The sequence below is a fragment of the Seriola aureovittata genome, chromosome 24 (assembly GCF_021018895.1).
Source record: "Seriola aureovittata isolate HTS-2021-v1 ecotype China chromosome 24, ASM2101889v1, whole genome shotgun sequence".
NCBI lineage: Eukaryota > Metazoa > Chordata > Actinopteri > Carangiformes > Carangidae > Seriola > Seriola aureovittata.
The window spans coordinates 6,909,456-6,925,546 of NC_079387.1; the positions used below are offsets into that span (position 1 = coordinate 6,909,456).

General features: G+C 41.8%; 2 protein-coding genes across 5 annotated transcripts in view; both read right to left on the bottom strand.

Moving 5' to 3' along the window:
• Nucleotides 1–294: 294 nt before the first annotated feature.
• LOC130165348 (uncharacterized) lies at nucleotides 295–4,322 on the bottom strand. Its single transcript, XM_056370551.1, has 6 exons — nucleotides 3,936–4,322; nucleotides 3,492–3,596; nucleotides 2,943–3,073; nucleotides 2,539–2,700; nucleotides 2,021–2,247; nucleotides 295–1,088 (listed from the first exon to the last, which is right to left on the bottom strand). Exons 1-6 carry the CDS (start codon nucleotides 4,000–4,002, stop codon nucleotides 986–988), a joined length of 795 nt encoding a protein of 264 aa, XP_056226526.1. The 5' UTR covers nucleotides 4,003–4,322; the 3' UTR covers nucleotides 295–985.
• A 1,063-nt stretch (nucleotides 4,323–5,385) lies between these two features.
• LOC130165565 (FERM and PDZ domain-containing protein 4-like) overlaps nucleotides 5,386–16,091 on the bottom strand; it is a 68,312-nt gene continuing 57,606 nt past the window's right edge. For 3 of the 4 annotated variants that reach the window (XM_056370932.1, XM_056370933.1, XM_056370930.1), the window contains exons 10-16: nucleotides 15,880–16,016; nucleotides 15,125–15,251; nucleotides 12,506–12,595; nucleotides 12,172–12,354; nucleotides 11,891–12,029; nucleotides 10,347–11,369; nucleotides 5,386–9,930 (exon numbers count right to left, since the gene is read on the bottom strand). In XM_056370932.1, the coding sequence (XP_056226907.1) occupies nucleotides 6,551–9,930; nucleotides 10,347–11,369; nucleotides 11,891–12,029; nucleotides 12,172–12,354; nucleotides 12,506–12,595; nucleotides 15,125–15,251; nucleotides 15,880–16,016 (5,079 nt within the window). In that variant the 3' untranslated portion in view covers nucleotides 5,386–6,550. The remainder of the gene's footprint in view (nucleotides 9,931–10,346; nucleotides 11,370–11,890; nucleotides 12,030–12,171; nucleotides 12,355–12,505; nucleotides 12,596–15,124; nucleotides 15,252–15,879; nucleotides 16,017–16,091) is intronic. The other variant, XM_056370931.1, reaches the window with a different exon arrangement.

Here is a 16,091-nt window from a genome sequence, read left to right on the forward strand (position 1 = left end):
TACATGTGAAGTTGTAGTTTGTGACAAACTAACAGGTGTTGACTGGTGACAGAATTATTCTTAAATTATCATTCTGCATCTGTCAAAGAACAGCTATGAAATACCAACTACTTACAAGTATCTGATAATTACAGCACTGCATAATATCCACCTTTGAGAAGAATCCAGAAGAAAAGACCTCTAAGCTCATATTTGGTGGACTAGATAGAAAAAAGAAAAAAAAAAAAACACTGATAATTATGACTGTACACAGAGATCATAAATACAGCGAGGCCAAAACACAGATGAACAAACTTCTTTGCAATATAAAGTCACAATTTTATTTAAATTATGGGTCTATTTTATCAAATTTTTTTCAAGTTTTCAGGACAAACAGCAACAGTGCAATCAGTGACAGACAACTCACTACAAAGACAGACAGAAAACATAACTACAGACAAAGATGGCAAAAGCCAGTTTCAAGTATTGTGAATAGTAATAAGGACATATATACACACCCATATAAAGCAACAAGAAAGGCTATTTTATACTTTACATTTCAATGGTCAATACAAAAGTTATTCTATATAAATTTCTAAAAAAATATACAAAAATGTAATCATATTGAACATTTCTCACAATGTGAATGCTGTCTAAAAAGAAAACATTTTGTAATAGGGACATTAAGTAATGCAACAAATGTTACACTCCGTGTAACATTAATGCTTTCCAGTTGATGTAAAAATGCATTACGATTAAATATGAGGTTTCACTGTACTTCCAACCATTTTGAAGGTGGTTATATTTTCCTTTGTAAACCTGCCTCTTCTGGCACTTATTACATTTACAGTACACTTTGGAAGAATACTGTAGTGGTTTCACAAACAAACACCAACATGTAAAATGTTTTTTTGGCCCTTTACCACACATAAATCATTCAGGTCATCTATGAATCTATCTACACTTTTCACTTGGGTACAGCCACTTGGTAAGAGTGTTTATCACGTTATTTTGTATCCATGGGGGAGTCACCTGCATATCCCATTATCCTCTGCAATTCCTGAATACAAGGCACAATTGACTGGCTGTGCAGCTGAGCCATCTTCAACCTGGAAAGTGAAACAACAGCAGTTTGTTAGACAGTCTTCCACTAAAAACATTCTTAGTGCTATTGACCATTTAAGTTTACAACTAAAACACTAGACAGCTGGAAAGACAATGACAACCCTACGAGTATGAAAACATCTATGCTCCATAGCTTATAAAGAGGCTGAGTAATTAGCTACAGCATTAAGCAAATCTGTAGCAGGCGACTTTAGCCATAAGCAACCATCATTTTGAGGCTGTACTGAATCATACTTTAGCTGCTAAAATAAAGATGGCTAATAATCATAATACACAAACAGAATTCATGCATCCCAGTGACAGCTTAAGTAAACACCTGGTGACTTCTAGCAAAAACAAAGAGACCCAACTCCAAGTTCCTCAGGGGGTGGTGTGCCAACCCAAGACTATAAGAGGAGTGAACTTACACTCAACAGGAGAGAGACAGGACTCCAGTATGACACCCATGTTGCTTTGCTTCAGACGAATATTTAATAGGAAATTGGTTGCCAACACGTCAGCAAAGAGAGCGCAATAAACCGATAGTAAATTGACGTATCACAGCTTGAACTGTGAATTTGTTATAAGATCTTTCTGCCCTGTAGTGGTTAAAAGTGCTTAACAGTTTTGAAGCAATGAGTCAGGTAAAACAAAGTTTGCTGTCGCCTTGTATCCCTCAGTAACTTAAATCCAACTATTTTGTTTAAGAATCAGGTTATTGTTCAGAAAGATGTGGGAAACTAGCAGGAGACAAACTATGACCTTTCAAATGCATGAATAAAGCCACAGTCAAAACACACAACACACAGAGTGAGGTGTTAATGACCATTTCCTTATGTGGAGTATTAACCCAATATCATGATAATGGATATATAATTAGTGTGCATCACAGTACAGCAATGTGAACTGTTCATATGCCTTTAAAAAAAGGTGTTACCTTCTAAGCAACTCGCATCCTCTGTTGGGTTCAGGGTGGTGGTGCTGGAGAGCAGTGAGGCTGTGAGCTGCCAGAATGCTATAACACTGTTCTCGGAGAGCATTGTGGTTCGCTGTATCCCACTGTGGCAACTCGCTGGTGTAGCGCCACGCCATCAGTGTGTGCTCCAACACAGCGTCCCACTCTTTGTTCCTCAGAAGAACTTGGCCCCACTCCTGACACGAAACCTGAGGGGGAGGATAAGGTGGTGAAGGATTAGTATGATACAATGAAACACTCAGCTCAGAGCCACAGAGGGGTAACAAAAATCTAACAAAAATTCCCTTTATTAAAATAAAGCTCAATTTAAAAAAAACAGCAGGGGTGTACTTTAAGAGTGAACACTTCCTTTAAAAGTTTAAAATAAAATGACTCAATCACTTTGCTGCAAGTGAGAATTTAACAATGTACATGTAAAATTAACATGTTTGTATAAATGATTATCTTGGAAAGCCTCAAATTTAGATTTTGGTACTCACTTTGAATGCCACCAGGTGAGGATATGCCTTTCTGTAGCAGTGAGCATCCCTATTGGAGCCAAACCGCGAGTAGGGTATGGACCTGTAAACATTTGCCTTCTTCAGTTGCAAGTCTTCCTGGAGATACTTCAAGTCTGAGGACAGGATCCTGGGTTCTTGGCTCTAGGAAATGCAACACATCACATTTAAGGTTATATCACATACAGTGAAAGCACCAAGCAGAACAAAACATTTTATTTTATGTGTGGATATAGTATGCACATGTATTTTACTATGTGTACAGAATATCAAGATGATTAATGTTAATGTTATTATTATTATTATTATTATTAATAATAATAATAATAATAATATTATTGTGTTATCTTCTTAATATGGACTTGGGAAAAGGCCAGCATAAATACCTGTTCAACTAAGATGAGGGATCTGATTAACTGTACTAGCTGCTGTTTGGAGAGTGGGGCATGTTGCTCGTCCATCTTCTCACAGTGCTCCTCAATGCTCCCACTCCACACCCCACCAATGGGCAAGTCCACTGCAAAACACAGGATATCATTAGGACAATAAACAAACCACAGCAAGAGGAAACCAGCTGTCACAGAGAGGGTTGCATTTCTACTAACTAAAGTAGATGAGGCCAGCCATCAGTTAGCAAGTACTGGTATTTACCTTAGATATAATCTCAATAGAGGAAAGGAGCACAACAGAACAGCTTTCACTGCTCTGAACATTACATTTTATTTTATTAATGTAACATTAAGCTCTCAGTTTCCTTAACATCGAATGGAAAGAAACAGGAGTGATAGGAGAAACCAAACACCACCAATCTTCACACTCTTTCCAATATCAAACTAAATTTGTTTTTCCAGTTTGTCTCCTATAAAGACAGCTCACAAAACCGATCTCACATTAGTTTTGCATGTATACTGATAAGGGATTAGCTTTGTACTTACATGACTGACCACGCTTCGTGTTTGTAGATGTATTTCTCCCTCTTGGAAGTGGAGATGGAGCCAAGCGAGCACTTAATATTTCTAGGTAGGACCTCCTCATTCGAGCTGTAAAAAATATGTAAATTAACAATTTGCACTCTTTGGGTGATAGTGACTCATGTTAATATTCCCTATAATGCCTTGTGCCAACGTGCAAAGGGCGCACTGCATAAACCGACTGTTAATGTAAAATGTCTACCACAACATTTTAGTAACAAGTTGACAGAGTTGTCCACGTTAAAGTTAATGACAGCAATAATTTATTATTGGCTAAATGACTCGACACCGGGGGCGCGCGCTTGTGATAACATTAGCATGATAGCAAACTGGCGCCCCCGCTTCAAAGAACAGAAGTTAAAGCTATTTCCAAAGCCAAAATAGAAAGTTGTCACATTTCAGACTTACCTGCAATTTTTGGTTGCGGTGGAGGTATTTCCACCAAGGCACGTCGTGGCTGGCACACTGCTGCCATTGTGACCAAACTAATCGGTTAAGACACGGAGCTAGGTACCTGCTAGTAGCCAGGGACGCTTCTTTTAGCTGAACTTTAAACCCCACAGGGAACCCAACTATAACTTATCCACTGCAGTAGTTAGCTTGAGCTGGAAAACTCCGCGGTCTGCAGCTCCCTCAATGGCGTCAATGCAGTTTTAGAGCTCTACTGCAAAAAACAAACTTAACTGAATTTAACTAAACGCTACAAAAACTCCCTGCACTACTGGTGCTGCCTGTCGAAGTGGAGGTAAGAAGAAAACTGACAACTTTTGTCTGCTCCACCGCCAATACAATGCTGCTGAGGCGCGCGACAGGAGTTGCCGCGCGGGCGTGGTTTGCTGCATGCGTCGCGCTGATTGGTTAACGTCACTGCATGCGTGAAACAGGCGCCTAATATGCAAATGAGGTGGACCCCACTGTCGTCCACCCCCACACCTCTTCAGCTGCTTGGGTAGGAGATCACGTGAACATACGCTCTTGCATACATGGAAACAATGAGTACGCGCCCATTGTAGTGTTAAAAAGTTTATATTTTCCCTCAATCGGGTCACTTGGCATGGACAGAAGATGTTAATTTTTTTTTATAGGAGAAAATGAAGCATAAACTGCATGAGGTACCACAATACACTTACATTTTATCGCGTAAGAATCTTGTTGCTGCTAAAACCAAATTTTAAACTTGACTAATGTTAATATTTTATCATTATACAAACCAAGCCCTGTGTTTGGCAGTGTACTTTTCTTAACAAATTAAACTGTATGAGGTTGAGTCGTTTTAGTAAGAGGGATATTATATTATCATCACATGAACCCGGATTCTCCAGTTGAAGGGCAGTTTCTCTGAGCAATAGTGAAAGAATAAACATGAATAAGTTGGCTATCAGAATGCTACAATTATATCAAGTTACCTTCTTTAATATCTTATACAGTCCAGATATGACACAAAAAGCCATGAAGAACTTTGAACTACTATCTGCAGCCCTTCAGTTGTCATCGACCCTTGAAACAGATATAAGAACAGTAAAAGGCACCTTAAACACATCAGCATTACTGTCCAACCAAACATCTGGCATCAGATAAACATATGACAAAAGAAAAAATGGTCAAATGCATGTTGCATTCAGTTTGAAAAATGGATGGTTCAGTCACAAAGTATCATATGTTTTAATATGAACAGACTCATAACAAAGACTGTGTGAAAAATATCAGAATATGCTTCTGCAACATGCAAGAGCTTTGGTGTAATAGACAGCAAGCCAGTCTTCTGACACTTGTAATTAAAATTACTGGCTGTTTTATTCTAAGATGAAGTAACACACCAGTGCTTATGCTTTGTGAAGCATTCAAAGAAAAAGACACATTGAAAGGGACATAAAAATATCTGTAAAATGTATTTTAATAGGTTGGTGGATTATTGAAAAAAAAACCAAAAACAAAACAACAATTTCATTTCTTGTCAAGAGACATAACTGCATCTTGATATATGGTGTGGAATAATTAATCATTCAAGCACAGAACTTATTCCAAAACAGATGATAGTAAAACACAAAAAAAAACCCAAAAAACAATTAGATATAATTAACAAAGTCATCAATCTGTAATATGTCTTAACATATTCAATGTTTCCTAAATTGTTAATATGACATTATTATAATAATTTTATATAATTCGTTTTTTGGGGAATAGTTAATATTTACTGCTTATTATTCTTATCTGAAAATAATCTAGGTGATAAAATATGAAGCAGTGATAATGCAGTGCAATTTTAGTGTCCCTGTATTTTCAACAATTTCTAACAATTATTCCTCACGTCTTGCAAAAAACTGCACTGTAACAACAGAGTTGAAATCAGTTCACTTTTACACAGTCATTCAGAAATTTAGCATTTATATTTAGCATGTGAATAACATAGCTACAGTAGCAACAGTTTCCTCACTGGACTTACAGTGGCACATTTGATTTAGATTTCTACAGGTACATTTTTATAATTACAATTATAAATATCTGTAGTAAAACTGCACTTTGACTGATTGAACTGAAAGTGAAATCACTCCAGCCCTGTACAATATTAGAGCAAATTAAGATGAATACTCAATGGCTTCTTGAAACTGCTACAGCAAATAATATAATTTTATTGTATCTATGTACATTATATACATTTTTTAAAATAACTTACATAATGCACAGGTAAAAGGGTATCTATTAGGTACATATCATATTACAAAGGTCTGTGACAGTATGGCTTTGTAAATATACATTACAATATTGTCATCAGAAAAAGCAAGTGCAGTCAGATTGGACTGCCTTTCAGCATCTTACGCATCTTTTCAGTTTGAGAGTTATATAACTTTTATGTTAAGTCTAATTGCAACAAATCTTACATTTTATTGATTTTGATATTGAGACTGTCCAGACCTAATATGAAAAATATATGACTCTTTCAGCAGACTCAAAAATAACGAGATGCTTAAAGACAGACTTCTACTGACCGTGTAGGCCACACTATAAAGCATAAGGAGTAGCCTCTACTTGCTAAGCAGCGTTTTAAGGGAGCGGGTGAGTGCGTTAGCAATGGCCGACATGGTACTGGAGTGGCGGACCAGGGCTTTCACGCTGTGCTCCCCTGGTGCTCCGACGGTGGCAGCCTCAGCCGCTTTGAGCAAACAGATATAGTTCATAACAACCTCGTCAACCTTTGCCACAACCTCTCTCTGTTGGTGTGAGCTGGAGGCTCCGAGCCCCCTAACCAGACACATACAAGCTTCACAGAGACAGCATAGCACCTGGAAGCTACAGGTTACAGCTAGCAGCATCTCCTCAGGACTACCATGGGCCTGTGCCATCCTCCGGCATGCCCGTCCTAATTCCTTTGATTCAACAGAGAGAAGCTGCTTGTACTGGGATACATCCTGGATTGGCATCTGGGCTCCACGATCACAGCGACCTACACTGGATCTCACCAGTGCAATGAGCTCACTGGCATCACGGCGAACATCAGTGAAGCCGGATGGGAAGCAATACATGCGGTCCTTAAGTGCGTTGATTCGTGCAAGACGGTCGCTAAAGCTCATGTTATTGAGGACCTCCCCATATAGCTGCTCCCCAGCTGCATCCACCGCCGAGCCACAGGGCAATATGGCTGATGCAGCGGCACCATCATTATCGATATCATTCCCACCACGGCTTCGTCTGGGCCTCTCCCATTCAATCTCATCCTCTTCGGCCTCACTCCTTCGTTTAAAGAAACAATAACTAAAAGGCCCATTGCATCTCCAGGGACTGGTGTCCAGTTTTTGAGAGCCCTTCATGTGTTTAGCATCTTTCTGCAATGGAAATGCTACAGACGCCCTTCTACTGTCTACCCTGCTGCCTGTAGACCAGCATGTAGTGTGGGAGGATACAGAACCTTGGGAATAGCTCTTGGAGAGGCGCTTCCTTGTTGGCCTCCGCTGCACTTTGGTCTCACCTTGCTGGGGCACAGATGGCAACAAGGGCTGCTGGCTCCGGCTTCGAGTGGGCTTATCAAAGAGAACTTCCACACTACCAGAACTGGCAGTCACATTGCTGGAGCTGCGTTTGAGCTCCCGGCCCCTTTGCAGGTTACTGCCGAAGGTATCTGTCTGCGGCAGGGTTGGGGTAACGGCCTGAATGTGGTTGTGATTCTGCCGGGACTGGATGGAGTGGATGGAATCCTGTATGAATCCTGAGTTGCTGGAGCTAGTGTTGGCTTGCACAGGTATAGACAAAGGAGGAGGAGGAGGTGGCGGTGGTGGTGGAGGAGGTGGAGATTGCGGGTTGGGAGTTGGAGATGTAATGCAAGCTCTGCCAGTAGATGCCTGCCTGATAAAAGCTGATGGGTGGTCCCCCCTTCCTAGTGAGATGCTGTTGAGGTCTGTTCGTTGACCACTTACACTGGGGGCAGCAGAGAAACAAAGAGAATCATTAGGACGAGGATGAGGAGACTGTCGAACTGCATGCTTTGCCCTCGGGTCTGATTTTAACCAGTCCTCATTGCTACCACTAGGTTGGCTTCTTGACCGAGGAGGGCGGTTAGTGGTACCCCCACCATCACGGTTTCCACCTGTGATTAATCCCCCATCACGGCTGATACAGCCCTCTGTCTTATACAGTGACAGGAAGTGCTCTGGGTCCATACCACTCCTCTCTAGCTCACTTTCCAGGCCAGAAAAGGAGCTTCTCCTCTCAGCAGTAGCTGGCCTGAAATCTAGACTGTCATTTGGTCTGTGAGGATGCATGTCAGGGCTTCTCTTGAGTTTGGCAGGAAGTGTGGCTGAATGATATGACCGTGGATTTTTACCTGCCAGCTGCATGGCAGCTGCATTTTGAATTGCTAAATTTGGGCTGAGGAATGGGGATGATATGGAGGAAGGCATACATGGACAGCGAGCAATGGTGTTCCCCCTATTCTTAACCATTTCAACAAGCTGAGGGTTGCTAGTGATAAAGCGCCTGGTGTCCTTTTTCACTGCCCCTCCCATGCCAGCACTGTGCAGCTTCCCTCCCTGATGCATCTGGCTGACTGTCAGATAGTTAATCAGTTGCCTGTAGGCCTCGCTGCCTTCCTTCTGGTTCAGCCCCTTAAAGCAGGCCTGTTGTTTAGCATGCAGATCATTGTGGGGCTTCTTGTTTCCAGTACCTGTGGTCTCTTTATGCTTTGACGGTGTGGCTGAGGAGGGGCGACCTGGTTCAGCCCCAGCAGCAGGGGGGTGAATGTTGGGTAGCATTTTCCGGAGGAGGGCAGGGTCTGCATGAGGGTGGAGGTCTTTTCCCTGAGTGCTCTGGCCAGGGAGGCTGTGAGGAATCCCAGGTTTGTTTTCTTCATAGTTTAGCACCCTGAGTAATGAGGAGGAGGAACTGGAAAGTGGGTGCCTTTGCAAATGGTGATGTTTTGATTCAACCGCACCAGGGCCAAGTGGTGAGTCGGTTGGGGTGGCACAGGCACTGCTGTTCGTGCTGGCACCAGCATCCAGTGATGAGCACAGAGAACCCTGCAGTGAACTGTGGGCTTCTCCTTGCAAACTTGAAATCCTTTTTGCTAAATGGTACTCGCACAACCGTGCAACACTCTGCTGTCTAGAAATCGGCTGATGGTCACTTTGTATGTCTGACCCCTGGTCGGACCCCCCTGATCTGGATTTTTTTGCTGGAGACAGCAATGATGCTACAACTAGATGTTCATCTTGCTCAACAGTCGCAGCTCCATTGTCTGTACCACAGTCCCCCAAGTTGACAACATCTAACAGGCGATCAGAGGTAGCGGAAGCAGGGCGGGGAATTCTGTGATGGTCACGGGGGATACTGTTCACTCCAAGCCCCTCAGCTACAGAGTTTTCTACCAAAAAAGAATTCTGTCTTCCTTGACTTTCCCCTCTCTCACAGAATGAAGTGCGCTGGTCCAAGTCGAGATGGCTGCGACTGCCACTGCTCTCGCCTCGATGCCCTTCCCTTGTGCTGAAGGTGTTATACTTCCCACTGGAATCTGCAGACTTTTTGTGATGTTTGCCCCCGGGTGTGGTGGAACTTGGGCGCTGCAGAGTGGATGACAGGTGAGTCTGGGGCCTCACCTCCAAGCTGTCTGGTCCTGATGATGCGGTGTCCAATTGGGGGCTCCTTCTTGGAGGAACTGCTGGAGGCTGAAGGTGCCGTGTCGGACTAAGGGATTTCTTCTGTATCGTTCCTCCTGTACTGGGTGAGACGGGGAATTCAGTTTTCTCCTCAAGCAGAGGTTGGTATCCTTCCCTTGTGGCCACCAGCAGACGCATGTGGCTCTCGCTGAGCCTGTGAGTAGCAGCCAGTTCAGAGATTTCAGTCATCTCTGAGGAGTTGGTCTCATTTCCAGAATCTGAGGACGACTCTGGGCTAAAGCCTCGAGATGTGTAAACACCTAAAATATAAGACACAGAAAAGTTAAATATCACTAAAAGTTAACTCCAGTTAAATGTTAATTGTATCAAATATTAAACAGCTATGGCCACAATTGCAATTAATGAGAAGACTCTTTATGCAAATCGTTTCTATTCTGGTGTCATGAATGTGTTTTGGGAGTTTGCTAACTTAAAGGAGGGAGAGGTCACAGAGAATTAAAGCAAGAAAACAGCTCAGTGCAAAAAGAGCAGATGGTTACAAACCAGTAACACTTTTTCTTTAATAAAACACGTTGTTTGTGGTCTAAATCATATCAAATGTACACTGAGACGGGATTTATTTGGGGTGGGTTAGGCTGAGTGAAAATGTCTGAAATATTAAACAAAGACAGAAATGACGGTGATCAAACATTACCGTGCTTAGTATTTAACAGACCTGGATTGTTACTGCTGGGTGGTGGCGGGGGAGGCCTCTGTTCAGAGACAGACAGAGCCTCCAGTGCCTGTAGGGTATTCATGACCGCATTCTCCAGCCTCCTCTCCCCTCCCCTGCTCCCTTCCCCCTCCCCATGTGTCGGAATGGCATCAATTAGCGATACTGGGATATCGTCATTGTCACATGTGCTTAGTGGCCTTCCCTCGGGCGCTGCGTCCTCATCTGAACTGTCCCGAAAACCCGGCGGCGGAGCTGCGATTGCAAGGTTCAGCGTCTGCAGCAGTGCGTCATCTTCATCATCGTCGACGCCGCCGTCTCCCTCAGGAGGAGGGAGTGACGTCAGGTCTATGATGTCATCAGTAGAACCAGAAAGAGTGAGGAAGGTGGCTTTGCCAGCTGCCATGGCTAACCCTCCTCCTTGGTTACCACAGTTTTCATCCCCGCCTCCTCTTTCATCACCCACTGGTGTCCCCCCAGTGGAGTCTTCTTCGCAGGAAGCATCGTCGTCATCCTCTGCATCATCCGTTGTGTCACGATAAAACAGATCCCTTAGCAGTGGCTCCTCACCACCTTCTTCACTTATAATGTTACTATAGACATGTGTCAGACCACTGAACTGAAATGGCATCCTGTCCTGTTGCCGAAAGTCTGTGTTGTTGTGCAAGTAGGGCGGTCTGTGCTCAGGTACCTCAGGGCTCTCCAACAGTCTCTCATAGCCTAAGTTCTTAGTCTTGTTCAAGGGTTGGTCCCCCCCAAAAATAAATGACACTTTGGCACTCCGAGGTGAGTCTTGAGGTTTGTGTCTGGTGGCGGGGGGAAGAGGAGGGGGCAATGGACTTCTCCGTGTCCCAAGGTCTCTGTCAGGGTTTTGGGGTTCATGGAAGTAAGGAGAGATACTGTTTTCTCTCTGCCCATTGTCTGAATACTCAGAGTCCCTGTTGTAGACCTCGACCTCGCCGGATGAAGGCTCCTCGTTGTCCCCCAAAGATGTGCTGTATGGCCACTCCAGGACACGATCCTGACCTGTAGACACCAGCAATACAAGGTTTGATTACTTTGTGTTTTTTTTTTTATTTCATGTTGAGTCAATTGTAAAGAAGCTTCTCGTCACTGTACTTTTAAGTGCTCTCCTTCAGAACTTTGAGGTTTTGTGCTTCACTGTAAAACATACATTTTCAAACCATTCAATCTAGCCTTGAGTCTCTCTCCTTCAAAATGTGTCAGAGCGAGAGCGTTCATCAGCTTCCCATATCTTTTTAATGGTCTTTATATGGAGAAAATCATGCAACTTGTTTCTACAACAGTCACTAAACAAATGAAACAGTAATTTTATAAATTTCCTCTGCATCTCATGGACAAAGGCTTTGTCCAAAAATACCATTTGATCATCTGTCCTTCAGACATAATTCTATTGCATTTAAATGACTAAACAAGAGCACATAGCTTTAATCAGAAAAAATGTGAATAATTTGAACAACTTTTCCTAAATCTATACTGTCTTGATCCCACACACATGCATGCACACACAGTTAATAATTACTCACTAGCATCATCACCTCCAGTGCTATTGCAGTGGGCCATGCTGAAGATAGATCTCCTTGAGTCCACTAGGAGGCGATAGTAGCCTGCTGTCAGGCAGGCCAAGTTCATTGCATCACTTGACTCCATGATCAGTGTGATGGGCTGTGAAAAAAAAACAAAGGAGAGTAGGAAGGAAGGAAAGATGGAAGGAAGGCCAGTGGAAAGAGGTGAAATTAAAATCAACAGATGCTAAAAATGGTTTAGGACAAATAATGTATCTGCTTTCAGACAGAAATGTACTCACCCTGACGTCCAGAACATGCAGCTCCAGACGAACGTTGATCTCATCCTCAGTGAGGATCTCGATGCGGTTAACATGGCTGAAGTCGGCCAATAGGGCCACTAGGTTGGTGCGGGCGTTGATAACATGACTGATGCCGTAACGTGGGCCCACTAACAGTGTCACTTCCGTCTGTTTTTCCCCTTGCTACAGAAAGTAAAGTTTATGCATCAGTAATCCAAAACCTAATCAGACATGTTAAGCTTTTGTCCTGAAAGGTTTGACAATAACTGTGTTTGACCAAACTCAAGTTTCTTCTAAAACTTTTACAAATCCTTTCCAGAACTAATGGCCTTACCAAAAGTATTGATTTGAACTCCCTCCCTCCGTAGAGTCTGAGTTCACTGAGGTACCTCAGGTAATGCACCTTGGCCTGCAAAGCAGTCAGCTGCACAGAGAAAAGTGAAATACATTAGTAAGCATCTAAAATGAAATCACAACCTGAACAGACGCATTTGTCTTCTAATGTCAGGATATAAAGCTCTCTCAAGCCCATTTTGATCTGGACCACTGATTTTCCATTATATCCCATCATTTCATTTAGATCTGATCAAAATCTGAAGAGCTTCTCTGCTGCAGTACTCTTTATGGCTTGCTTGGGTGGATGCATGTTTCTCCAGCCATTTAGGGTCAATGGGATTTTTGAAATTCAAACATGAAAGCAACAAAATCGTATCTTCCTTAAAGTACTGATGCTTCCACTGCCATAAGACATGTATACATCCAACTGGCATATTAAAAAAAGATTTTTATATTTCAGCACCGCACGCTCAGGCAAGGCAATGCATTTGCACTGCAAAGCAGTTAAATAAAAATGACTGTGCAGGTATATGTGTATGTATCATATATTACACTGACTTTATAACCACTTTAATATTCATCAGGTCCATAGTCCACACTATAATCCAGTAATATTTTACCTCACTATCAGTAAGAAAAACAGAAGGCTAATGGGATGTCTGACCTTGCTTGCTGAAACCAGACATTGCCATTAAAAAATAATTTTGTCTTTATGAAATACTTGCTCAGTCTTAACTACAGCCCTTCAACGAAACTGAGTGAGCGGCTTCTTTTGATGAGGGCTGAGTGATAACTTAAGAGACTGTAATGAGAAAGCTGATTTGGAGCATCAACATTTTGAATTGCATGTCAGTTTATTGGTGCTGCTTGGCTGTATTTCTCCCTCATGAAGAGACTGGATATCAACTGCCACTGAGAATACAAATCATCAACCTGCTCAGGCTTGGAGGGAGGAGATCAATATCCTTCTTTGACTAAATTTTATACACATAAATATATACACATATGTGGAGTTCACATGTTAATTCTTCACAGAAAACACAGAGGAGCTTATTTGCCAAAAATAATCAGATAACTACAAACGTTCATTTATGTGTTATGTAACACTGGTTTAATATACACATATTTAATGGCTTGGGTTGTGAAGTAGTGCTATTACAGCTGAGAAAAAAAGGAACAAATCAGATGTATCCATATGGTGTATTTGTGCAACCTCTGATGGATGCTGGGTCACAAACACATTACACTTTAAACAACTATTAGATGTAAAAGGATGGACGAGATTATTCAATTTGTAATAACTTTTTATGTATTATAATTTACGAATAGAAAACTGCAGATTTCACCATGAATATGCATAGTACTTTAGAGTAAAAATACAAACAAAGAGAGAGCTCAGACACACTGAGAGAGTTGGGATGTCATATAATGTGAAACAAAGTTATCCTGGAAGAAAAAAGGCTAGAGTCAGAATCAGTGAGTTTAGTCATACCCAAGCTAGATTGCCTGAAGATCAGTTGACTTGTTATTCTGTGTTCTTCTTCTTGTTACAAATCCCACAAAAGGAGCACAACCAACAATGTGTTCTCTTGGTACTTTCCAACTTCCCTGCCCTCAATGTGGCACCAAGCCTGAAGCTCTTTTGTTCCTAATGAAGATGTAAATCTTTAAAAACTGGGTCAAAAATATGTATTGCCATTCTCAATCATAATATTTTCCCAAAACAGCTGAGTACTGTAGTTCTCAGGAATCAGGAGTAATAATATTCAGCCATGATTAACACACATTTGGTGAATATCTACGGCGGCAGTTTAGGGTATTTAGGACTGACATACATATATCAAACTACACCCAATGCAACGCTGTGGCTCATCGATGTGTTTTTAATAGATCTTTGGAGAAAAAGGGAGCTCAATGGCACAGAGAAATAAGCTCCGTATATCATTCATTGTTGGCTTTGGTCCATTCTTGTGAAAAATACAGGCCAACACCAGCTTCAATAGCCTTATTTTTGTGACCTCAGACTTTGTGGTTGCAGTTGATCAGGAATGTCTTGTGCTGTTTGAGATTTAAAGAAAATGACAAAATATCTGCTTCCTACATGCATCAAACTAAAGCATCTCCTAACTGATTTCCATAGCACAATCACAAAACGTCACCGAATGGCTCATTCATAACTGCAGTACAATTATAACTACTTTTTTTCCTCTGTCTTCTCTGAGACTAAACTAGCACCCAAATTCACCTGCAGCTAAGACAGGTGTTAGAGAATGAACAGAGCAGCAGCTGTTTGTATTTTCAAAACACAAGGAGCCATAAAATTTAACTGAAGTTGGATCAGTGGCCCCTGACTGAGACATGTGTGTGTGAATATGAATGTCTTATTAGCCACACAGTTTGAAAATACATTCTGCTTGTTATCCACATTATCATTCAAGGTCTGGCTCAACAAAGGGTCTTAGTTTGACAAGGGTGAGAACCTTTACAAGGTTGAGCATGGCAGCGATGCTATTTTAAGCTGTTGCGTCAGAAAATAGGGAGACAGTGTGTTTGTGCGCATATGTGTGTGTCATAAGTTTATTAACAAGGGCAAAGAAAGACAAACGGAGCTGCTTACTTTTTTCCCTGGAGGCACGAGGTTCTGGTTGGTTTTGAGGATGTGTGTCAGAGCCTTCTTGATGTTTTTCTCCTTCATGCTGGACAGCACAGCAGGAGGCAGGAACAAAGATAGACCCCACTCCTTTCTGTTGAGAGCAGATTGCTTTATGTATAAAGTCCCCTTGGAGAAAAAGTACTTCCACTGGACCTGGGATAAATACTTGCAAAGGTTTAAAATCGGATGTTTACTTTCATGCAAGCTGTCAGTCATGGAAAAAAACTCTGAAACAACTTTCTCTGTGTAAAGTGCTTCTTCAATAGAAGGAACTGTTGAACTTTATTAGGTGCTGAGCCTAAATAAAATCTAGAAAATCCTCTCTCAGTAAAATGAAAAGTCATGATGATAATATTGTGAACAGAATATTAATTTTCCATTACTTTTGTTTCACTAATATATTTTATTTTAGTTCCATAATTCCTCTATTATATTCAGACTCCACATTCACTCAGGCATAATAATCAAGGAGACTATCTGTACATGTCTCATACGAGAGATCTGGACCACTTGTGAATTTCATTCATACCTAGAAAATCCCTGAATGCTGTAATTTCTCAGTCATATGAGCAACCCTTGAACACATCTGTTCGTAAGAGTCTTGCATGAGGCTGAATGTTTGGAAGCTTTGTTGAAATCCTAACCCATAACATTACAGATCATGTTAGTAGTGACAAAAACACACACATATCCACCACTAGATTCACATTCAAACTTACTGGATGTATTTAAGGGAGACTTTCTGGCTCTGTCTGGTTGTCATTGTGAGGATGTACATTTGCAGCGCAGCCAATCGCAACGCAGCATCGTATTTCAGCTCCGGGCCAAACCGTTCGAAGACCACATCATTACAACTCTAAAACAAAGCAGGACACAGAGTTACACAAGTTTTTCGGCTTGTGAAGTGCATTCCATCTCATCTTTGTAGAGC

What these genes read in the sequence shown, in the direction of transcription:
- LOC130165348 (XM_056370551.1), bottom strand. Translation starts at nt 4,002, where the DNA reads ATGGCAGCAGTGTGCCAGCCACGACGTGCCTTGGTGGAAATACCTCCA. An exon ending in ACCGCAACCAAAAATTGCAG is followed by an intron (nt 3,597 to 3,935) that starts GTAAGTCTGAAA and finishes TATTTTTTACAG; the next exon opens with CTCGAATGAGGAGGTCCTAC. An exon ending in CTCACCTGGTGGCATTCAAA is followed by an intron (nt 2,248 to 2,538) that starts GTGAGTACCAAA and finishes CCTCCCCCTCAG; the next exon opens with GTTTCGTGTCAGGAGTGGGG.